The sequence below is a fragment of the Primulina tabacum genome, chromosome 3 (assembly GCF_025594145.1).
Source record: "Primulina tabacum isolate GXHZ01 chromosome 3, ASM2559414v2, whole genome shotgun sequence".
Classification (NCBI taxonomy): domain Eukaryota; kingdom Viridiplantae; phylum Streptophyta; class Magnoliopsida; order Lamiales; family Gesneriaceae; genus Primulina; species Primulina tabacum.
Window position 1 is genome coordinate 25152161 of NC_134552.1, and position 27005 is coordinate 25179165.

At 34.8% G+C, this 27005-nt stretch overlaps 2 protein-coding genes across 2 annotated transcripts; both read left to right on the plus strand.

Moving 5' to 3' along the window:
• The first annotated feature begins 5950 nt into the window (after positions 1-5950).
• LOC142541027 (gibberellin 3-beta-dioxygenase 1-like) lies at positions 5951-7622 on the plus strand. Its single transcript, XM_075647565.1, has 2 exons — positions 5951-6643; positions 6776-7622. Exons 1-2 carry the CDS (start codon positions 6153-6155, stop codon positions 7407-7409), a joined length of 1125 nt encoding a protein of 374 aa, XP_075503680.1. The 5' UTR covers positions 5951-6152; the 3' UTR covers positions 7410-7622.
• Positions 7623-23002: 15380 nt separating this feature from the next.
• LOC142538612 (uncharacterized) lies at positions 23003-23425 on the plus strand. The gene has a single exon (XM_075643926.1). The coding sequence runs from the start codon at positions 23003-23005 to the stop codon at positions 23423-23425; it is 423 nt and encodes a 140-aa protein (XP_075500041.1).
• The last annotated feature ends 3580 nt before the right edge of the window (positions 23426-27005 follow it).

Here is a 27005-nt window from a genome sequence, read left to right on the forward strand (position 1 = left end):
TTGTGAAGAATCGTTCATGTTAACATGAGATGGAGTTTACGTGGCTGCAATCTTTTTCTCTTACTATAGTTTTTTATCTCAATGAGTTTTTCCTAGTAAAGTTTTTAATGAGGCAATATAAAAACACGTAATGAAGACTATCATTGTATCATGATCATCATCACAAGGAGAAGTGTTGAAAATACGATTTGAAATTATTGAATGTTGAAAATAAGAGTTGTAAATATTGAAAATTAGTGTATGATGATGTATGTCATGATGTATTTATTTTTGAATGATTTCCGAAGAAATTCTATAAATAGGTCTATCAATTTGTGAAGAAAAACTACAATTGAGTTGAGAAAATTTTATAAAATGTGTAGTTTAATATATTTTGTGAGTTTGAGATTTTTACTTTTTACCGTAAATTTTTACTTTAAAAACGTATACCATATATTATGATTATAAAGGCTACTATAATTTTAATATATTTTGTATCTTAATCAATAATGATAGCTACAACTCAAAAAATAAAATAAAATCACAACTTGGACATTTCTTTACATATGTTTGGAGGTCGCCCACTCCTTTTTTCGTGGGTTATTATCACTCAAATGGATATATCTGTCCTTCGCCACTTAATTATTTCATAATTGGATATATGTGTTTTTCTTTCTGGATTTTATTATTATTTTTAGCCAGTATTTTACTAAATCAGAGTACCAAATAATTGATAAAGAAAATATGTGTTGATGGAGAATTAATATTCTCCTGTGGCTTTTTAAATATGCAACATATTTATAGTTTGGAAATTTTTTTCGATCTTGTATATTTGACTCATTGCAATTTGATCATCTATATTATCATATTTAAGTTTTAGTCCGTTATTTTTGTTATTTTGACAATTTTAGTTTTTTTTTTCGACATTACACCGATGTGTCATTAAAATAACGTCGATGTGACGTCAACAATCAAGATGAAAAGAAATTAAAATTGCAAAAAATTGAAAATATATATAATTAAAACTAAAATTCAATAACATAAAAGAACAAAATAGAAAAATGACCATTATTAATAAAAAAAAGTAATTTTTCTAATAGTATTTTTTGGAAAAAATTAAATATATATTTTGTTATTAAAGTACTATACCGGATTTCTTTCTCTCTCCTTGTTTGATGATCACTTGTAAATTATTGCCAAAGGATAAGAAACATACACATTAGAGAGCAAATGCTGTTCCCGATGAAACCTCTGCCATGCTCGAACAATGTTTGGAGTATGCTAATATATTATTATATATATAAAATGAGTAAATAATGTAAGTATTTATTTCCGAGAGGATTCACGTAAGTATGACCGTATTTTCCTGGATTTGCTAATGTTTTCTTTTCTCTACTTTGAATTTTCTGGGATATTTCTGTCCATTTCCAAATTGTTTTGGGTGTATACAATATATACACAAGTATTTGTGTAGTTTTGATATAAGTTCGCCAATGACGGGTTAATGAGATACTGCACTCAAGACATTATTCCAAAACTGCATTCAGTAGATGACATTTATCAATACTTATGATCTATAATTTTTTCGAGTAGACTCTATACATGTGGATAAGTATTCATCTTTATATATACTCTTGGAGTATTGCTCTAAAGATAACATGAAATTTTCTGTCCGATAGACTGGAATATATATTTTGCCCATACATTTTTTTCACTCACGCGTTGGTAGTTCTTGTTAGTTAGAAAGTCAAGCAAAAATTTGTGTGAGAAGATCTCACGGATCGTATTTTATGAGACATATTTCTTATTTGGGTCTTCCATGAAAAAAATATTACTTTTTATGCTAAGAGTATAACTTTTTATTGTGAATATCGGTAGGGTTGACTCATCTCACAGATAAAGATTCGTGAGACCGTCTGGCAAGAGACATACTCTCGAAAGTCAATAACAAACAATAATCCATTGACTAAATTCATAGCTAATTAAATATTAATCGTAAACTCCGTAATAGTGCATTTGATACCACAATATTAAATCAGTATAGAATCTAATGATTAAATTATGAAAATATTAAAACCACTCGGGAGTTTGATATTATTCCCCAAATTAAGTACGATTTTGGTTATATGTAATAATTACCTTCTCTCCTATTTTGGGATCTTTAATAAAAAGAAAATACTTACTTTTACTCACGATCCGACATACCAAACAAGAGGGTAATCGAGTCGGTCGGTTTTGCCGCGCGTAAAATCGTATATAAATATTTTTGTGATAAATATTGAAATTGATAGACAAAAGTAAAACAAAAACTTGTCTGATATGATCTCACGGATCGTATTTTGTGAGAAAAATATCTTATTTGAGTCATCCATGAAAAAATATTACTTTTTATGCTAAGAGTATTACTTTTTATTGTGAATATTGGTAAGGTTGACCCAGGGACGAACCTATGCGTGGCCCGTCTTAGGCTGTAGCCCAGCCCAATTTTTTTACAAGGAGTTATAGAGATTCGAGCCAATTCTAAATTTTTTTTGTTAAATATATATAGAGATTTAAGCACAGTCTAATTTTTTTAAAAGATATCACGGTACAAATAACTCATAAAAGTTAATATCTAGAATACCTATTTAACTTTCACAGTGAATAAAGGTAAATTTTCGATATTTCAAAGGGGGTTTGGTGCAAATAACTCATAAAGTGATAAATTTATTTTATCAATTTTTTTATTTAATAGAATTTATTTTTGAAAGTACATTTAAAATATCATTTTGAAAAATGATATTGATTAAACTTATTTTTTGAAAATTAACTCTCCTATTTCGAATACGCTACGAACAATAGATTTTTTTTTTTTAAAATACTAAGGTCATTTTGCTAACTATTTTCATATTAATATCTCATATTTATATATATATATAAAATTAACTTATTAAATTAAGTTCAAGTCCACCTCAACTTTAATTTCTGGATCCGTCCTTGGGTTGCCCGTCTTATAAATAAAGATTCGTGATACCGTCTCACAAGAGATCCACTCCAAAAGTAATTAATTCGGTTAGTTAAGGGTAATGATATAGAGGAAATGACTATATAATTCATAATATAAAAAATTCAAAAACTTATTATAGAAATAACTATAATTTTTTAAAATAAATAATTATTTCAATTATTATCAATAAATCTTATGTAAAATCGTATATAAATATTTGAAACAAAAATTACGTTTGCATATTGTTGAACAAGATTACTCATGTGAGAATATTTAGTTCATGAAAGATGATCGTAATAATCGAGCTGTTTAAGCGAATGAGTAGGTGAATCTGGATATTAAATATTTGACTTCATAGATGCCACCATTTTCTACTTAAAATTTTAAACCCAAAAAAAAACATTTATTTGTTGGAGTCATTTTAAATATATTTTTCAAATGAATTGTTTTCACCAAATTCCACATTTTCTTCTTAATGTATTTTTATATGAATTGAACACAAAACTATTATATATCATTTTGAATCAAATGATTTTCAAGCGATTTAATAAAATTGTTCAAGCTCGAATATACTCATCCAAAGCAATATTAGATAGCGATTTCTTTTCTTCCCAAAGACGGACTAAGTATTAATTAAAGCGAATTCGATTTACACCATTTGTTATCCCAAACTTAACCATGTTTAGGGGTGGTATATGTATTACCAACCACACCGAAAAATACGCTATTAAAAAGATTTATACAGATAAATTTTTATACCGAAATATTATAGTATATCGATATTTTGGTACAGTATCGGTATATACTTTTTTATATCGGAAAAAATATTACATTTTTTAAAATATGAAACTTTATTATTTAAAAATATTATATATTTTTAATTTAAATATATTATTTCGATATTTAGGTATATACCAAAAATTTCAAATTTATAGCGATATTTTGGTACGGTATCGATATATACTGTATTATATCGGAAAACACATTATATTTTTTTTAATTTTTAATTTTATTATTTAAAAATATTTTATATTTTTAAATTCAAATATATTATTTCGGTATATATCTAAAATTTCAAATTTCATACTATTACTATACCAAATATTTCGGTATCAGTACTATACAATACCGAAAATTTGGATAAATTTGGTACTCTTCGTTACGATAACATAGCTCAATTGGTACTAGGACTCTTGATATCAATGTACTTATCTTATAGGTCATGGGATCGAGTCCTGGGGAGGCGAAAGAAACCCCTTGGTAGGGAAGGAGAGATCCTTTGAGTAACCCGTACGACACCTATGAAAAGCCCGTGAGGGAAAAGGCCCCTTTGAGGGAGCCCAAAATCGGGATAGCCTTGGGTCGATCGGGGCAGTGGGCCGTATGGACGGTCCACTGGGCCTGTAATGGGTCGTAAAATACACCTGTGTGGGGGGCCCCAAAGTACACCCAGTTCGCATGAGTGGTCCGGACACCGCTGGCGCCGCCGCCCCCAAAAAAATTATTGTTAAAATCAAAACCAAAATTGTAGATACCATATAAATATATTATTTTTTGAAAATTACCGAAAATATTTTTTTGAAAAAATGTAAATGAAATCTACAATTTTTTTTTTTTGTCTCTACTCATTGTTGCAAGAAGAGGCAATAGATAGTGTGGTGTGGATATGATTGCCCCAAATCCCATATATGAAAATGAGGGCTCAATCAAAATATGTGATGGATGTTAATAAAATGCTTGGATTAAAAAAGACGATGATTAAGAAGTCCACTTTGTCAATAGGGACAAAAATGTCAAATCACCCACAAGCCAAAAGTGGATGTGATATATATTTATTATCGCCAAATAAAATATTTATGGGGGAAACCTTCATGTTGGCTTTGCATGACAAAATTTCCCTCCAATTTTTATTATTAATTTTGTTTCAAAAATTTTTTATATCGTTTGTCGATAATCACGTCGTTCTTTAAGTAATCAAATAGAGGACAACGACCTCTTTTACTTTCTTATTGTAAAACATCATCAATTAATCGATAAACAAAATCATTATCGGATTTTAAAAAAATGATTAGAACAAGCATTAACAACCCATGTTTGGAATCCTTTTGTTTTGTCCAATTCGGTTTAATTTTCCCTTGTTTTGTCATGGCTAGGCTCAATTAATCCAAATTTGAGGATTGAAAAATGAAAATATCAACAAGGATGTGAGTCTCCTAGCTAGCTAGCCATATCCTAGATTCAAGTGAAGTTTCATCAAATCCGAAAGGTCAAGGACAGAACCGTCATTCCACCATGAATGGTGTTGTCTGGTAGTGAAGAGAGGTGCGGATTAGGGCCAAGTAGGGAAGAGATGATGGGGATGTTTTCCTACTTGAAGACAAGACAAAGGCACATGGAGAAGGGAGAGGGCCCTCTTCGAGCCCTTCCATAGTGTTGTGAGGTCGAGGTGCTTCCTTTCCTCATCTATGTAGAGGGGCAACCTGGTCATTTTCCCCTCATATTGTAATTCAATTGAATGTATTTTCATCATGATTTGCCAAATATGTATCACCTAAAAAAGGACCCCTGGCAAAATTTGGCTAGTTCAAATATATGTCATCTTAAGAAAACACCTCTAGTAGAATTTGCCTATTGAAAACATGCCAATTGTGCAAAAGCATGATATTTGTGTATTTACCCTAGTACTAGTAAAAGTTTTATTCTTGGTATCCTCCAAATTTTTTTAACTTTCAACCTACTATTTATACAAATATCACTTCTTCAACTTCAATGGTAGAAATTAAAGAACCGTCGGTATTTCGAATATGTTGTTTGAAACATATCAAATGTAAAATATATAACAATAGGACAATAATCAAGAAAATCACTAAAATTATCACTCCACATAAAATACAAACAATAAAAATTTAAAAATCCACAAGTGAGTGGTGGTGAGTAGTCACCATCCCCCTCCATCTCTATTTAAACACATTAGACACCACCACGATCTCTTACACCACATTTTTCTACAACTTTTCCCACTTTCAAATATATCCTTCCTATACACATCTTTAACTAGCACGAAGGACTCTCAAACCCAAACCCCAACACTAATTCTTTCTTCTTTAATCAATAACATATATATAATCAAAGAATCATATATAGTCTTTAATTCTTGTCCAAAAAATCTCTCTCGATAAGAAAAAGCATGCCTTCGAGAGTACTTTCGGATCCCTTTCTAGCACATCCTGTCCGTCCTCACCACAAATTATTGGATCTAAATTCTATTAAGGAATTGCCAGACTCCCATGCATGGACGGCGACACGAGTTTTTGACGAGTATCCCTCGTCCGGCGGCACATGCGATCCTGAATCCGTCCCTATCATCGATCTTAATAACGAAAATGCCACCGAGCTCATTGGCCATGCATGCAAGACATGGGGTGTGTTCCAAGTCATCAACCATAATATTCCTAAAAATTTTCTTTACGAGGTTGAGTCGGCCGGAAAGCGGCTTTTCTCCCTGCCGCTAAATCAGAAGCTTAGGGCGGCACGGCCTCCGGATGGTATTTCGGGTTATGGGGTGGCTCGGATTTCTTCCTTCTTTCCGAAGCTCATGTGGTCCGAGGGGTTCACCATTGCAGGATCACCCCTCGAACATGCTCGCCAACTTTGGCCCCGTGACTATCGCAAGTTTTGGTACATTCTCATACTCTAAATTTGATCTGTCAAAGATTTAGCTAATCGATCGGATGCAACTTGATAAATTTTATGTTTCCTTATATTTATTTCCTGAACATCATTTCTCATTACAATTTGTAAATTTTTCAGTGATACAGTAGAAAATTACAGAAAGGAGATGAACAAATTAGCCGGGCGCCTGATGTGGCTCATGCTAGGGTCATTGGGCATAACTGAAGATGACTTAAAATGGGTCGGTCCGAAAGGCGAGCCCAAAGGAGGATGCGCAGTATTGCAGCTGAATTCATACCCTGCTTGTCCAGAACCGGACCGCGCCATGGGCCTAGCCGCCCACACCGATTCCACCATCCTCACCATTCTCCACCAAAGCAACACTAGTGGTTTACAAGTCCTTCGAGAGGGTGGCACCGGATGGATCACGGTGCCGCCCTACCCGGGAGCCCTGGTGGTCCACGTTGGGGACCTCATGCACATGCTGTCAAATGGGTTATACCCAAGTGTTCTCCATCGAGCCGTAGTGAACCGGACTCGACGCCGGTTGTCCATCGCATACCTATATGGACCACCATCAAGTGTCAAAATTAGCCCACTCCCGAAACTAGTTGACAATCGCCACCCACCACTTTACAGGGCCATCACTTGGAGCGAGTATCTAGGCACTAAGGCCAAGCATTTCGACAAGGCACTCACATCAGTACGGCTTTGTGCTCCACGCAACGGATTGATCGATACAAACGATCATACCAGTGTAAAAGTTGGATGAGAAAAGAATGACGTACGTCACTATATATATAACCAAAAATCCAACATTTTCACTGACTATTGTAATTGCTTTTTCTCACATCGTACTTATTTTACCGTGTTTTAGGCGGATGTTATAATTACCATTCATCTATATGATAAATCTTCTTTTTGTCGATTCGGGTTGTACGTACACATATATAAAAATTTACACGGAATCATTATAAAAAGCAAACAACATTTTTCTCTTAAAAAAATGAAAACTCTCCTCGTTGATGAATTAATCTAGAATCTACTCTCTGACAATAAAGTTGAATCAGATCAAAGAAGAAGATCCAAAGAGAGTAAAAAAGAGAGTGAAAAAAGGTCCAAGCAAGCAAACGACGACACATAGACGTTTCCTTCTTCCCGGATGTAAAGGAAAACCTTCCCTACGAAGAAGAGGATAAAAATGGTTAAATCATTGTGTCATAAACCATATTGGAAAGATCAAGGGAGACAAAAGTCACTGTGAAAAAATAATATATAATATTGTATCCTGCAAAGAATTAAGAAAGCCCATTTGGAGAAAAAAGAAGGAAAATTTCATAGTAAGAAGCCAAGGACATCTGCCGTAATTTGTCATGTTACACTTTGTATGTTCTTTATTTTCTGGGTGTCCCTCTCTTCCAGCAGGGGAGTTTTGGGCATTATTGTGGAGACATGGTGACAGTACTTGCAATGCCAAGCAGAAATCTGTGGTTTTAGGTGTATAATTTCTTTCTGTAACCATGTGCTTTCCCTTCACCAGACATAAACATTAATAATGGAAATGGAAATGGAAATGGAAAATATATATATATATATATATATATATATCAAGAAAATGGGGTATCTCCAATTTCACCTGCTTCGGTATTTGTCAATGCATCAAACCAATTTTTCTAAAGCATATTTTTATATGTTAATCACAGTTCACAAGTCAAATATCAATTGATATTAGTACGAAGTGTGACCAAAAGTATCATTTCAGTTCATTTATCTATTTCTTCGAATCATGACTCAATCTGATTTTCTAAATCCCTACGGCTTCGGGTATGACGTGTGTGGAGCATAAATATTCTGTTGCAAACCGTGTAATATCACATTTTAGATATGTGAAATTTAAACTTTTTTGAAAACTGCATAATACACGTGTCACAAATCTAAACCGTGTAGCATGAGATATTACACGATTTGTAATATAATAAAATTTTCCGGTCGGCTTAATTAGCTTATAAATTCATTTTAGTATTTTATAAGATGTCAAAAAGTATTTGAAAAATATATGTTTTTATAAAAGATCTTACAATAATCAAAACAATCCCGACATTTATCCTAATATTCCACGTTCTACTCAAATTTTTTGTTGTTGCTATTTTATAAAAATTTAAGATAAATTTCGTGGAATAGAACGTGTAGATGGAAGTGTTTGTTACCGGCACACTTCCTCATCTCGTCCTATCATTTCACACTAAAAGGCTGCATTACGAAAAGCACCAACAAATGACAACAAAATCCATATTTATCCATATAAAACGAGGCAAATTTTGTTGTCTTTCCCTCTTTCTGTCACATTTCGTAATCAATTAAAGATATTAAAGAGATAAGATTCTAAAAGCAGAATTAAAGAGTAGTAAATTCCCCTCTGTCTGATCTTCTTTGGCAAAATCTACCTTTTATTTTATTACTACAAAACTAAGAACTTGAAGAATCAGCAAGAACAGATGACCAAACGAAACACATGGTCCGATAACTCAATACAAGTCGAATTATTATTCATGCATTCCTCTTGATTTAGATTACAATCATCAACAAATACCCGCTAAAAAACCAGAAGATACCACACAAAAAAAATATTACACGGTTCGGCCAGCCGTGCAACCAGCTCCGACCAGCAATGCCTGGTCATTTGGTTCGAATTCTCATCATGCTTACGTCTAGTTTTTTTATTATTATTATAATCTTGATTTCAACATAAAAATAATGTAGAACATATAAAAAGAGATACAACACAAGGGATTCACATAGTTTGACCACTCAATCGGTATCCATCGCCTGCTTGAAGGAGTGACACCATCCATCTTCTCCGAACGAGAGAACGTCATGGTGTTCAGTCTCGCGTCAGCCCCTTCTCCATATTAAAAAAAAAAAAAAAAACAGAAATCATATGTTCACACACGAATAATCTACTGGCAAGTGTCTAAATGGATGATATTGTAACGATCCCCTCTTGATTTGAAATTTGGTCATCATCACTATATACTGTCGAATTATTTGAATAACAGTATGAGGAAATCACATCACATTAATTATTACAATCTCAATAATGTTTTGTTTGATTTCCGACATTCTTATCAACAGGTGAAGATTGAAAATGAGTTTCCAGCAATGATGATTATCATCAACAATATAGAATCCCATTACTTAACCACTCAGTCTTGCAAAATGGTTCATTGGAGAAGGTTCAAACCAGAACATGCCACTATTCATCGTAAGCGGAAAATAAAAATTAAATTTGAATTTGAGTTTGAATATTTTAGAAGATATATATTTTTTATTTCACGTCTCTCCATCGACTAATTTTTTGGTTCAGACCCAGATTTTGTCCCATTATTAACAGTGGCACAAACACAAGCAATACTCCCGCTAAGGAGACAATAGAGAGATTCAAAAAAGGCAACTCAGGATAATTCCATTTTGTGGTTCCGCTCTCTAGAAAGAGAACAGGTACCTATCGGTTCTTTCGTCTTTATTTTGGCGTTTGTACTTTATCTGAAAGAGCCTATAATGCTTAATAACAACAATAATTCACTAAATCAAGTCTCCTAAATTATCCGAATACTGCTCAACACTAATAATTCAATTATTTTTTTTTCTGTTGCATTACAAAAAATTCCGAAACACATCCCCACTCCCACAAAAAAAGACAATTCAAAAGGAAGAAACCAAAAAAAAAATAATTGAAAAAAAAACAAAAAAGGGTTAAAATAAATGGTCCTTGTTGTTTTTCTTTCCAACTTTAAAGATAAAAAAAAATTTATAAAAAATTTACCGTGGGATGTACATACTTAGGGTAAACCACAACATTTGTTTGTTGTTATAGTAGATGTTCACTGAAGCAACTCGTGATTTGAGTTCTATTGGCTCTTATGTAAAAACAATATTTATTTTAATAATATTTTATGATTTTATCCAATTATGACATTTACTTCTGTCAGGATTGAAGATACCGTTTAGAGGGGGATGAATTAACTATTATGAAAACTATGTCAAATAATGCTAAGATTAAGGGTGTCAATTCGGGTGAGTTGAGTGGATTGAGTCGGATTGAGCAGTAATACTATTCAAAAATTGTTCAATCCAAACCCAACCCGAACTCGAAACCGAGCCAATCCGAAAACTCTCAACTCGAACTTGAATCCGAATTAACCCGATTAACCCGATTTTAATTTTGTTAAATTTTTTTGTAAAGAAAATTAAATAAAATTCAAAATAATAATAATAATAATATTTTAATTTAAACACATAATAACAAAATTTCCCTCGTATATATGATTTAAATTTGAAAGTCTAATTGTAGAAAAATAAAAAAATTTACTAAATCAAATAAACAATTGTTTAAAAAATAAAAAAATATTCAAAATAAATATTAAATTATGAAAATTTATGATATAAATATATAATAAATATTTTTTCAGACACACAATATATAAAAATGTAGGTAATATTTATTAATTATATATTTTTTTTAAAAATTAAAATTTTTCGGTCAACTCAGGTCAACCCGGTTGACCCGAACCCAACCCAACCCTATCATTTTTTTCGGGTCAGTTATCCGTTCCAACCTGATCTGACCCAAACCCGAAAACTCCAAATCCAAACCTGATTTTTTTCAGCTTGATCCGTGTCGGATTAGTGTGTCGTGTCTGATTTTGACACCCTTAGCTAAGATTAAGGCTGTCTTAACAACTTAAGACGATATTTCAATAAGACTGAGAAATTTGAGCTACTCGAAACATGTTTTAGGTGCAGAAACGGTTCAAATTACATAGTTAATATGATATAAAAAATAGATGGTTCTTCATTCCGGGTTCCAGCTCGAATTCATAAGCCTTCATGTCAGCAAACAGATTCTTTAACTATAGTTTGTTCAGATCTTTTGACTCTCTCATAGCTATGGTTTTGACGTCCCACTCTCTAGATAAGACTCTCAACACTTTAAGTGCAACCTTCTTGTTGCTGTAATCCTTCCCTAGAGCCGGCAGCTCGATTATTATGATGTTAAAACTTTCATCAAATTCGTTCATTGTTTCTCCGACTTTCATCTTGACATTATCAAATTTTTGAATGGCCACCATCAGCTTGTTCTCATTTGTCTGATAATTTCCTTCACAAAGCTTGATTTGTTTTTATCATATATTTTTAGCAGTTGAATATATTTTAATTTTACTGAACATATTTTTATATAATGTGTAAGATACCGAACTTCTGAACTACTTTAAAATTTTCGAAAAATAAAAATTTTCTAAAATACCAAATGAACTTTCAATTTTCGTTCATAAATCAATTGTTCATCCAAAAAAATTTGCGTTAAAAGAGATCACCAATAAAGTTTGCTAAAGAAAAATACATGTTTAAACATTGTAAAAAAACGTAAAATCAGAGTAGTTGAAACGTTGCATAAAAATTAAAACATGTGCGGTCCTCAAGTTTAGCCTCCAGCTCAGTCCAAGCCGGCTCACTGGTCCCCACCTCTCGTCTCCTCAAAGTCACCTGCATCGATCAAGTCTAGTGAGTTTAAAGACTCAGCATGTATAAACTGGAAGTAACAAGTAATACGTAATAAAATTACATTCAACTTTAAAATAGAATGTACATACTTGAACTTGAGCGTAATAGCATAAACGTACTTGAAACATAAACGTAGTAGCATAAACGTAGACGTGCCATCATCATAAGAATTTTCTTAAACATACTTGCATCATATATACTTGAGCATACATAACATCAATTTGCGTAGAGGCATGTTTCAAAGCAAGTGACCTATATATAAATATGCCTAATCAAACTAAACCACAGTACTGGGCTGATAGGATAGATCCACTGCCACATACATGAGATCCCCGTTCATAATTTAACGGGTGGATTGGTCCCTGGTCATACTTTACCGTTTTCCAATCCTGATCTAAACTCGTTCATAATTTAACGGGATTGATTGGTCCCTAGTCATACTTTACCGCTTTCCAATCCCATACATAATTTGTTCACAAGATATTTAGCATACCTCAAAAATTTAAAAGTATTTTCTTTGCACGTCGAACATACTTACTTGGCGTTGAGAGATTTATTGGATCTCGCTTGGGGCCACTGCTGCACATACTCACATGAATTTCAACACTTAACTTGCATAACTTAGACGTAGGTAGTTCGTGCTCACCACCGATGTAAATAAATAGCTTATGACATTCTAGATCACTTGGGAGTTAACCACGTTTAATAATCGTACTAAACCATGACATAGAACCCCAAAACAAATCATATATTTTGTATTCATACCCACAAAAAAAATCCTATACTTTATATTCATATTTTAAAAAATAATAATAATTTTTTTTTGGAGTGGGGTACACGGACCCCGTGTAGGGGTCCGGGTAGGCACTGGAATTTCGTATTTTTGAAGGAAAAAGGACACGGACTCCGTGTCGAGGTCCGGGTAGCCTCTGGACATGGAAATTCACGAAAATTCGCTATCTTATTCATTCACTCTTTCAATCTAAGCCTAAGGACCATGAACCAACACTTCGAGACTCATCCTAGGATGCTATTACATTGTTTCAAACCCGTACAACACCCCAAACATCCCCAAGCATCGACAAGCAACTTCAATACAACAATAACCTGTAATTCGACATCGTTTCGCTTCCTACGACTTCTAATACATCCCAAGCAAATCCCGACCCAAAAAAACCACCAAATAACACCTAAATACATCCCATAACATATCTAAATGCAGTAGCACAAGCCCGGAAATGCCCAACGAAGCCTGCAACAAATAACTTCAAGAACATGTCAAGTACGCATTTTCATAAAAGTCGCAGTTTGAGCAGTCCCACGAAAATGATCATAACTCACTCATTTCTTATTCAAATATTTTGAATTTACTGTCAAATCAAAGGTTTCAAAAATTTCTACGTTTCATATGTTGAAAGTTTTTCCAGAAACGCGACCGAAAAATTGCAGTAATTCAAATGACAGCAAATTACGAGTTTTAGATCTAAAAACGTTTCAAAAATCGATCCAACAATTTTCTGCTCAAAATTTGCACATTACACATGGATTTTTACGCATAATAAACAACACAACGCATAATATGACGAGATCGACGCAGAAAAAATAGAATATATATGTCTTTTGAAGATTTGAAATACCGAAACGACGATATCGAGGCGGGAAGGATGCGAGAGACTATCCGGGACGAACGTGGCACTATTTTCCTTGAAGAAAATCAACGAAAAATCATTGGGAAAAATTGGAGGAGAGGGGCGGCTGCACTCTTGCTAGGAGAACCCTAGGTTTTGCCCTCAAAAAATATATGAAGAAAATGTGTATGTGTGAGTGTGTAAAAAAAATGTGTATGTGTGTGTGTGTTTTTAGTTAAATTAGCGAATTAAAATATTACTTAAAAATGATAATTAGCATGCTATTTAAAAATACTAATAATCACTTAATATACTAACTAAAATACTAACTCCTCACAAAATACTAGCATCTTAAAAATTGAAATAAAATACACAATAGGTACACCTTTTTAAAATTCTGAAATTTTATAATCACCTAACAACCAAATTAGGCTTTTAAAATGATACAACTAAATAAATTATTTAAAATGCCCCATCCTCAACTGAAAATAAAATACCACATTTTAAAATTGCCAAAATCATCGTCCGTCCCTTTTCCTCGATCCCACATCTAATAATCGCCTGAAACATGAAACTCGAGAAATATTTTAACGTGCATCACATAAACATAAATAATTTAAATTAATGCAATTTCATAAAACACGCATCGCTAAAATCATTTTAAACTTGGATAATTAATTTAACCATTTAATAAATGCATGAGATTTACGTGTACTGATTTTGGGCTCTACAGTTCCTCCCCCACTTATATAAATTTTGTCCTCGAAATTAAATCTTACCAAACAACTCTGGGTAGCGATTTCTCATATCTGCTTCAGTCTCCCAAGTTGCCTCCTCCATTGATTGATTTAGCCACCTGATTTTGACCAACTTGGTAACCTTGTTCAGAAGCCTACGCTCCTGTCTGTCTAGGATTTGGACGGGTCTTTCCTCATAAGATAGATATGGAGCCAACTATAACGGTTCATAGCTCAACACATGCGAAGGATTGGCTAGGTACTTCCTCAGCATCAAGATATGGAACACATTGTGTACCCCAGCAAAATTTGGCGGGAGGGCAACACGATAAGCTAGTGTCCCAACTCTATCAAGAATTTCAAACGGTCCAATAAACCTCGGGCTAAGTTTGACTCTCTTCCCAAATCTCATAACACTCTTCATGAATGCTATTTTCACGAAAACGTGATCACCTGCGGCAAACTCTAGATCCCTCCTGGCCACCAATACAAAATCTGCAAATCCTTGTATATCTTGGTACCTCCTGGGTGAATGGAATACGGAGATGCATGTGCCTCTGTCAGAATATCCTCTCTGATCGAATCAACACTAGGCACCCACATCCCCCCTCTGTACCTCAAAATACCATCGGACACTGTGTAGAGTACACTGCCCTTGGCTTCATCCTTCAGTCTCCATTTCTGTAGCTGCTCATCTGTAGGTTGACCTCTATGGATTCGGTTAAGCAACGAAGACTAAACTGTCATATTAGACAACTTAGGAGCTCTGCCCCTAGGATAAACCTCTAACCCAAATCTCTGAATCTCTGACTGAAGAGATCTCTGTACTGAAAGTTGTGCTATGACGGCAACTTTCCTGCTCAAGACATCTGCCACAACAATAGCTTTTGCTGGATGGTAGCTAATCTCGCAATCGTAGTCTTTTACTAACTCTAACCACTGTCTTTGTCTCATATTCCGTTCTTTCTGCGAGAAGAAATACTTGAGACTCTTGTGATCAGTAAATATCTGGCATTTCTCGCCGTACAAGTAATGTCTCCATATCTTCAACGCAAAGACAACGGCAACTAACTCAAGATCATGAGTCGGGTAGTTATTTTCATACACCTTCAACTGTCTGGAGGCATAAGCTATAACCCGAACATGCTGCATCAACACTGTGCCTAACCCGAGCTTAGAAGCAACGGTATACAACACAAAATTGCCTTGACCTGCTGGCATGGCCAACACTGGCGTTGAAATAAGAGCTTGCTTCAAAGTGTCAAAGCTTTTCTGACACTCGCCACTCCAAATGAATTTAGCATTCTTCTTAGTCAATGAAGTGAGTGGCACTGCTATCGAAGAAAATCTCCGAATAAATTTCCTATAGTAGCCTGTTAAGCCTAGGAAACTGCGGATCTCAGTAGCATTCTTCGGTTCAACTCATTACTTAACTGCTGCTACCTTAGCTTGATCCACCTCGTTAACACTACTAGATATTACATGACCCAAAATGCTACCTTCTCCAACTAGAATTCACACTTACTAAATTTTGCAAACAACTTGCGACTCTGCAAGGCCTGCAATACTGTACCCAAGTGCTGACTGTGCTCGTCATGGCTCTTCTAGTAGATGAGAATGTCGTCAATGAACACTATGACGAACTGATCTAGGTAGGGCTGGAATACTCGGTTCAACAAGTCCATAAAAATCGCTGGAGCATTCGTCAGTCCGAATGGCATCTCTATGAACTCGTAATGCCCGCATCTAGTTCTGAAGACTGTCTTAGTTTTACTTTACTATGACCTCGAATTCTGACTTTTCTCACAATTCTCAATATTAGAAATGGAGGTTCAAACTTATCGTATGTTACTTTCCTTATACTATACCCGTAAGGTTCATCGATCTTTTACATTTGCATTTATGCAGTTCAATCTAAGAAATCTTGGCACCAAAGTTACTGATCAACTTCTATCCTTGGTATTACACTCAAAAGTTAAACCTTATCTTAACCCCGTAATAATGTTGACCTATGATCCTTGAATCGAATCTTTACCTTATGACACCAAACTTACGTAACTTAGCTATTTACAAGTACATCCCAAATAAAGATTGTTGCTAATCATAAATTTCGAGTAACATTAATCCATAAAACCCCAAAATATAGAATATCAATATTCTGCTTAGATAATAAAACCTTCCTAGCATCAAACACATGCTTAAACTATTTCATTCCCAATTACATTATAGTTGAGGCCTAAGACACTTAAACCTTCCTCATTGGAACGAATGTTACACTTTGACGTGTCCTCAATACTTAATTCATTCTAACGTATAAAGCTTAATAAGTTTCCCCTGTTAATGATGAACTAATTCTAATAAATCAATCTTCATTTATAAGCCACATAATTCTAGAATCTTCATATAAAGATTTTAGATTTCTTACTCGATAAAAATCTTAATATTCGACCATTGGTAACATATGTTGAATACAACTAATTCTTTTTTGTTTTTATTTCACACAATATATCCGTATGATCACCTATTTCATAAACTTGAAATTAAAACTTACACAACCCAAGTAGTCTTAGATAACCTAATTCCAGTACTCATATCCGCTTAATCCTAAGTTTCTTAATGACTTACAAAGATTCCTCAAAACAAGGTGCCTGATAGGGCCTCTTGCCACGCCTATCAACCTCAATGTCCATCTGGTCCTGCCCTGCAGCCAAAGCTCTCGACACGACAACTGTATAAGTTGTAGGACCAGCAACCCTGACACCAAAGCGCAAGATCGGCCGCAAACCATCCATAAAATGCCTCAGATTCTCCCGGGCATTGTTAGCAATTAGGCGCACAAAGTGACACCCCCTCTCAAACTTCCTGACGAAGTCTGCCACGCTGCTGTCTCCCTGTCGCAGCGACATGAACTTTCTGGTCAAGCGGGAGCGTACTTCTTCAGTGAAATACTTGGGGTAGAAAACCTCCTTGAACCCATTCCACGTCAGTGTTTGTAAGTTCACTGACACTGACGCGCTTTTCCACCAAAGCTTGGCGTCTCCAGTCAATAAGAAGGTGACACATCTAACTCTGTGTACATCCTGCAGCTCCATAAACGTAAAGATTACCACGATAGACTTAATCCATCCTTCCACTATCATCTGGTCAGTAGTCCCCGAAAACTCCTTCGGATCCATCCTCTTAAACCTCTCATAGACTGCCTCCGGGCTCGGCCTCTCCCCTGTGTCTACTGTCGATTGGTTCCCCGCAAACTGTGAGAAGAACTGAGTCATACCTGCAAGCATCTGTGCCTGCATATCAAGTGGTGGAGGAGGAGGAGCGTCTCTCCCCTCCTCTCGAGCCCCTCTGTCCTCATCCCTTGCTTCTCGGTTAATCATGCGTCTACGAGGAATACTGATCCAACAATTTACTCAACACGTAAACCCAACATACATGAACATAATATCAATAACATAAGATGCATGTAATTTGAACTTGAAACTTGACATGCTGAAATCATTACTTAATGCTTAATACATAACATAATTCAAAACTTTAAAACTTACAGACTTGAGGTGTGGCTTCGTGAGCTTCTCGCAACTGGCAGTAGGCGTAACCCTTTACAAGAACACCGCTCTGATACCAACTGTAACGTACCGAACTTCTGAACTACTTTAAAATTTTCGGAAAATAAAAATTTTCTAAAATACCAAATGAACTTTCAATTTTCGTTCATAAATCAATTGTTCATCCAAAAAAATTTGCGTTAAAAGAGATCACCAATAAAGTTTGCTAAAGAAAAATACTTGTTTAAACATTGTAAAAAAACGTAAAATCAGAGTATTTGAAACGTTGCATAAAAATTAAAACATGTGCGGTCCTCAAGTTTAGCCTCCAGCTCAGTCCAAGCCGGCTCACTGGTCCCCACCTCTCGCCTCCTAAAAGTCACCCTCACCTGCATCGATCAAGTCTAGTGAGTCTAAAGACTCAGCATGTATAAACTGGAAGTAACAAGTAATACATAATAAAATCACATGCAACTTTAAAATAAAACGTACATACTTGAACTTGAGCGTAATAGCATAACGTACTTGAAACATGAACGTAGTAGCATAAACGTAGACGTGCCATCATCATAAGAATTTTCTTAAACATACTTGCATCATACATACTTGAGCATACATAATATCATTTTGCGTAGAGGCATGTTTCAAAGCAAGTGACCCATAAATAAATACGCCTGATAAGACTAAACCACAGTACTAGGCTGACAGGGAAGATCCACTGCCACATACATGAGATCCCCGTTCATAATTTAACAGGTGGATTGGTCCCTGGTCATAATTTACCGCTTTACAATCCTATTCTAAACCCGTTTATAATTTAACGGGGTGGATTGGTCCCTGGTCATACTTTACCGCTTTCCAATTCCATACATAATTTAGTCACAAGATATTTAGCATACCTCAAAAACTTAAAAGTATTTTCTTTGCACGTCGAACATACTTACTTGACGTTGAGAGATTCATTGGATCTCACTTGGGGCCACTGCTGCACATACTCACATGAATTTCAACACTTAACTTGCATAACTTAGACATAGCTCGTGCCCACCGCCAAAGTAAATAGATAACTTATGACATTCCAGATCACTCGAGACTTAATCTCGTTTAATAATCGTACTAAACCATGACATAGAACCCCAAAACAAATCTTATATTTTGTATTCATACCCACAAAACAAATCCTATATTTTATATTCATATTTTAAAAAAAATAATAATTTTTTTTGGAGTGGGGTACACGGACCTCATGTAGGGGTCCGGGTAGGCACTGGAATTTCGTATTTTTGAAGGAAAAAGGACATGGACTCCGTGCCGGGGTCTGGGAAGCCTCTGGACATGGAAATTCACGAAAATTCGGTATCTTATTCATTCACTCTTTCAATCTAAGCCTAAGGACTATGAACCAACACCTCGAGACTCATCCTAAGATGCTATTACATTGATTCAAATCCGTACAAACACCCCAAACGTCCCCAAGCATCGACAAGCTACTTCAATACAACAATAACCCGTAATTCGACATCGTTTTGCTTCCTACGACTTCTAATACATCCCAAGCCAATCTCGACCCAAACGAACCACCAAATAACACCTAAATACATCCCATAACATATCTAAATGCAGTAGAACAAGCCCGAAAATAACCAACGAAGCCTGTAACAAATAACTTCAAGAACACGTCAAGAACACATTTTCATAAAAGTCGCAGTTTGAGCAGTCCCACGAAAACGATCATAATTCACTCATTTCGTATCCAAATATTTTGAATTTACTATCAAATCAAAGGTATCAAAACGTTCTACGATTCATATGTTGAAAGTTTTTCCAGAAACTTGACCAAAAAATCTCAGTAATTCAAATGAAAGCAAATTAAGAGTTTTAGATCTAAAAATGTTTCAAAAATCGATCCAACAATTTTCTGCTAAAACTTTGCACATCACACATGGATTTTTACGCATAATAAACAACACAATGCATAATATGACAAGATCGACGCAGAAAAAATAGAATATACATGCCTTTTGATGATTTGAAATACCGAAACGACGATATCGAGGTGGGGAGGATGTGAGAGACGATCCGAGACGAACGTGGCACTATTTTCCTTGAAGAAAATCAACGAAAAAATCGCTGGGAAAAATCGGAGGAGAGGGGCGGTTGCACTCTTGCTAGGAGAACCATAGGTTTTGCTCTCAAAAAATTTATGAAGGAAATGTGTATGTGTGTGTGTAAAAAAAAAACGTGTGTGTGTGTGTGTGTGTGTGTGTGTGTGTTTTTAGTTAAATTAGGGGATTAAAATATTGCTTAAATGATAATTAGAATGCTATTTAAAAATACTAATAATCACTTAATATACTAACTAAAATACTAACTCCTCACAAAATACCAGCATCTTAAAAATTGAAATAAAATACACAATATGTACACCTTTTTAAAATTCTAAAATATTATAATCACCTAACAACCAAATTAGGCTTTTAAATTGCTACAACTAAATAAATTACTTAAAATGCCCCATCCTTAACTTAAAATAAAATAAAACATTTTAAAATTAACAAAATCGTCGTCAGTCCTTTTTCCTCGATCCCACATCGAATAATCTCCTGAAACATGAAACTCGAGAAATATTTTAACGTGCATCACATAAACATAAATAATTTAAATTAATGCAATTTCATAAACATGCATCGCTAAAATTATTTTAAACTTGGATAATTAATTTAACCATTTAATAAATGCATGGGATTTACGTGTACTGATTTTGGGCTCTACATAATGTCTCATAAAAGATATCTTTAGAAAAATTGTCCAGATTTGTTTTCTTTTTATCCTCAGTAGTCCATTTCATCTTTGGTTTCTTTATCATTTGAGGAGCATCAACTGTTACAACAATGGATGTATTTGTTTTCATAATATTCATTGGCCAATTTGTGATGACATACCACATGTTATCGTCTTGAGCTGATAGATGTGCCTGCATTCAGATTTTCCAATCATCATATTCTTCTTTTAAAAACATAAGGATTTTGTTAAAGAAAGCCATTTGATATAGAAGATATCCATAGATTGGAACAAACCTCTTTGATACCACTTGTTAGGATCGAAGATAACCTTTTAACTATGTCAAATAATGTTAAGCTTAATTTGTGCTAAATACTTATGTGAAGACCCGAAATCTTGCAACGGGAAGACCTGTATATGTCATAGGAAATTTCAGCTCATTTTGGCACAATATTTTCGAGTTCCATGCAGTCATAATCTCGGAAATTTGAATAACCATTTTCCCCTCATTATTGACCAGTTTATCACAATTTTAATGACTAATTTAAACCACAATAAATATGTCATTATATTACCTATGTTAAGAGCAAAAATAATGATAATGAAGAGGAGGTTAATGACCATGAATATGTGTTTTTAATATGAGGTTAATGTTCATGAATAGATGCCATTAAAAAGAGGTTAATGACCATGAATAAGGGCATTTAAGGTGAGATAAATTACAATGAATGAAGTAACCTTCACCTTACCCTTCAAGGTCTATAAATAGAGGCTTTGGTTCAGTATAACACCATAACAAAAATCCTCCCAAATCACTCATAAGTCTCGACTATTTCATGCAAAGAGGAAAGGCTGCATTAGGCCATTGTAGTTGTTGGAATCAGAATTTCGGAGTTTGACAAATTGAGCGTATGAAGATTACAGAACTGATCAACGCAACTGAACGTAACATAACTGAAATGATTTGAACTGAAGTTGCCGACTGATAATTAATGCGATAAAAAATCGAAGGCAACTGAACTGATTAAACCTAACTGAAGCTTATAGAAAACTGAACTATCAGTTAAGACTGATCAGTTATACAGTCAGTTCATCAAATCGGCTATAAAGTCAATTGATAAATCAGCTTGACACGTCATCAGTTAAAGAGCGTAGCTAACAACTCGACAATTTGTACAAGAGCAGACTGCAACTTGTAGTGGGAGCACTACATATCAGAATGCCACAGTGTACTATTATCAGAAGAATGATGACATGTCTACCCAGGACAAATCAATGGATATATGACATTTAAACGCTTTCGATATTATCGTTGGGAACAAAGCCTATAAATAGCCGAGAAGATCAGCTGAGAAGAGAGTAATAAAGAAATAGAAAAGAGAAACAATTATCAAGTTAGCAAGAACAAGAACAAGCAAATAGTTCTCAGTTACAAAAAAGTTCACACTTTATCAGATATATTCATAACTTTCAGGCTATATTTCGAGCACTAGCACAAGCACTTATTGTTACTATATTCGATCTTTTAGATCAGTTGTGCTTAGAAAAATATATCAGTTGCATACTGATAAAAAGTGTAAAGGTACTAAGAGTTTCAGTTTGGCAGTGTTTAAGGCCAAACTAAAGTGGGTTATTAAAGCTACTGTAACTAATCAAAGCCTTTTAATGAAAGTACTATCCTTGAGATAGAAGGGTGACGTAAGAGCATTTGAAGTCTCCGAACATCCATAAATCTTCGTGTCCTTATTTTCCAAGTATTCAATCTATCTTTTAGTTTATTTCCGTACTTTAAGTTAACTAATTGACCTCGACAACAAGATTATCGAATTCAATTTATCACTAAACTGAGTCACCCTATCGAAAAGATTCAAAAATCTTCAACCCCCCCGTATAAACACTTTCACTCACCCAGTCGATCATAACAAGTGGTATCAGAGCAGTTTTTCAATCTTGATTCTGAAAACTTTCCATCTTTACAATCTGATTACCATGACTTCTTTCAATAAGATCCCCATGTTTTCAAGAGAAGAATTTGATGATTGGAAGATCAGAATGCAGGCTCATTTAGCTGCACATGATGATAATATGTGGTACGTCATAACTGACGGACCAATGAAAATATTGAAGAAAAATACAGCAGTTGTCATAACTGAAGGAGCACCCCATATCATCGAGAAACCACGAGAAGAATGGACAACTGAAAATAAGAGAAAAGCCACCCTAGATAATGTGGCTAAAGATATCCTGTACAAAACCTTGGATAAGGTTACATTCAGTAAGATCAAGATGTGCAGAACGGCAAAAGAAATCTTGGAGAAACTGATGCAGTTATGCGAAGGAAATGAACAAACTAAAGAGAACAAACTCTCAGTCACGGTACAAAAGTTTGACAACATCAAAATGAAGACTGGAGAGTCAATGAATGAGTACGAAGAACGAGTAAGCAGCATTATCAATGAACTGAATGCATTTGGAAAAGTGTATTCAAATAAACTAGTTGCGTTGAAGGTGGTTCGAGGTATTTCTAAAGAATGAGATGTAAAAACAATGGCTATGAGAGTATCCAAAGACCTGAATAAGGTAGAATTACCCGACTTATTTGCTGATCTCAAATCTTATGAGTTCGAACTGCAGACAAGAGAAGGAGAACCTTGAAGGATTGGTTCGAGACACTGAAGGATTGTTTTCCGAACACCTTGTGGTGCTTCAAACAAAATATTCTCCAAGAGCTGCAATTGCTCGTGTTCTAAGAATGTATTCACTGATGAATTATATCGAGTTTGGAGTTAAAACCAAGCGGAAAACACTCGAAATAATCATTCGTTAAGAAACAATGATAAATTTTAAAGCTTTTAATCACGTGTAACTAATTAACTGAAGTTAAAGGAGATCAGTTCTCGCATGTGTCAGTTCAGCTATGGTGAGAACTGAACTGATAAATACTCGAACTGATCAAGTCATTTTAAAGCAAGGGGTTAACAGTTAAAATACACAAGATATGTTTATGCATGTTCGGAGACTTCAACTACTCCTACGTCATCCCCTTCTACCACCTCGGGTAGGATTCACTAGAATACTTTGATCTATACAACACTTTGTAAAAATCCACCCAGCTAGGACTTACACTAATGCCTAAACTGAACTCCTAGACTAGATTGAAGGCAGCACCTTCCTGTCAACACTTCTTTAATGTCTGTGTGAGAAAGACTATATACACAAGTTTAACGTCTTTGTGAAAGACTGTATTTGAGTGGTGTTGTGTGTGTGTGTATGAGAACTGATCTCTGAACACTACCCGAACATGTTCTCACACGCTGAGGGAAATATGATTCTAATCTAAGCTGATAATACGTTGAAGTGTTCCCTCGACTAGGGCTGAATGCTTCTCTCTTAAGCTGATATGACTTTGAAGCGTGCCCTTTTCTTTTCTCTCTTGGGTTGTATATATCTTATCGTTGTATATATTATCTTCACTGATCTTCACCTTCTATTTATAGGCGTGAAGTTTTATCGTACAGTGAGACTCAATTATTGTATCTGTTGTATTTTGAATCTGTTCCTCGAAATTTGTCATTGTTCTTTCTGGAACATTTTTGTCTTTAAGCTCTGATGCAACATCCATTATTGTTCTTTGTGTAGAGCCCAAAATTAGTACACGTAAAACACGTGCATATTTAAATTTAAAAAAAATATTTATTTAAGTTTAAAAGGAATTTTTAAATTATAGAGTATTTTATTCTATGACAATTAATTTTTTATTTTCCCTTAATTGTGGTGCAATTTTTGTAAATTTATGAATATTTTATGTATTTGTTTTCAAGCCTCGAGTATTCTAAATTTTATTTGGACTACACCATATATTGATTAATTAGTTTAAACCTAATCAATATATTTAAATTATTCCTAAATTACCCTAAATCCATTCCACTTGCCTCCAATTGCAAGACTTTGTCCAAGTCTTCTCCGGAAGAAAATTTATTCCCATCAATTCTCCTCCATTTCCCCTCATTTATTTCCCTTTTCTCCTCAAGTGTTCTTGAGCTCCATTTCCATCTATTCTACCATTAGAGAATAGCAAGAAGCTCCAAATTTCTTCCTCATGTCCGGATCGTCGAGATTTGCGAGATTTCCTACGTTTCAAGACCAAAGGCATGTATATTCTTTCGTTTCTGAATCGATCTTGTCATATTAAATATTTTGATGTTTATTGTATGAAAATCATGTATATGTTATGTAAGAGTTTGAGCAAATATGGTTGGATCACTTTTGAAACGGTTTTTGGTTCTGAAAAATCGAATTTGCTGTCTTTTTTAATTTCTGCGATTTTTCGGTCGGTTTTCTGGAGAAACATTCAACGTATGAAACGTATAACATTTTGATACCTTCGAGTTGATATAAAATTCGAAGTATTTGGATAAGAAATGAGTGAGTTATGATTGTTTTCGTGGGACTGCTCAAACCTGCGATCTTATGAAAATGATGTTATCATGTTTTGAAGTTATTTGTTGCAGGCTTCGTTGGGTACCGCCGAGCTTGTGCTACTACATTTAGATATGTTGTGAGATGTGTTTAGGTGTTATTTGGTGGTTCTTTTGGGTCGGGATTGGCTTGGGATGTAATAGAAGTCATAGGAAGCGAAACGATGTCGAATTACGGGTTATTGTGTATTGAAGTTGTTTGACGATGCTTGGGGATGTTTGGGGTGTTTGTATGGGTTCGAATCAATGTAATAGCATCCTAGGATGAGTCTTGAGGTGTTGGTTCATGGTCCTTAGGCTTGGGTTGGAAGAATGAATCATTAAGTTAGTGAATTTCCACGTCCAGAGGCTACACGGACCCCTTCCCGGACCCCGACATGGAGTCCGTGTCCGTTTTTCTTCAATAAAACGAAATTTTCGTGCCTACCCGGACCCCTACACGGGGTCTGTGTACCCCCATCTTTAAAAAAATAATTTTTTTTTTTAGAATTTGCTTCGGGGTTGTATATCATGGTTTAGTACGATGGTTACTTCGGGGTTCTATATCATGGTTTAGTACGATGGTTAAAATTTATTTATGTAAAAATATAGGATTTGTTTTGGGGTTCTATATAATGGCTTAGTACGATTATTAAACGAGGTCAAGTTCCGAGAGATTTAGAATGTCATAAGCCATTTATTTACTTCGGTGGTGAGAACGAGTACCTACGTCTAAGCTATGAAAGATAAGTGTTTGAACTCATGGTAGTATGTTGCAGCAGCGGCCCCAAGCGAGATCCAACGAATCCCTCAACGCCAATGTTCGACGTGCAAAAGAAAATATTTTAAGTTTTTGAGGTATGCTAAATGTCTCGTGACCAAATTATGAATGGGTTTGGAAGTCGGTGAATGTGGCCGAGGATCTCTCCACCCCGTTAAAGCATGAACGAGTTTAGATCAGGATTGAGAAGCGTTAAAGCATGAACGAGGACCAATCCACCCGTTAAAGCATTAATGGGGATCTCATGTATGTGACAGTGGATCTTCCCTGTCAGCCCAGTACTGTGGTTTAGTCTGATCAGACGAATTTATGTATGAGTCACTTGCTTTTAAACATGCCTCTATGCAAAATGATGAAGTTTATGAAAGTTCAAGTATGTACAAGTATGCAAGCATGTTTAAGAAAGACTTATGATGATGGCACGTCTATGTTTATGTATGTATGCACAAGTTTCAAGTATGTTACATTCAGGCTTTTAAGTATGCAAGTTCAAGTTTCAAGTACGTACGCTCTATTTTAAGGTTTCATGTGATTTTATTATGTATTACTCGTTACTCCCAGTTTATACATGTTGAGTCTTTAGACTCACTAGAATTGATCGATGCAGGTGAGGATGCATTTGAGGAGACGAGGGGTGAGGACTAGTGAGTTGGCTTGGATTGAGCGGGAGGCTAAACCCGAGGACCGCCCATGTTTTTATGAATACTTTTATGCATGTTGTTTCAAATACTATGATTTTTATGAAGTGTTTATGATGTTTAAACGATTATTTCTTTTGGAAAATTTGGTTGTGGTTGTCTTTATTTCAAATGTTTTAGACGAGAAATTTATTTTAATGCAAATTTGAAATTTTATTTTTTATTTAAGAAAATTTTTA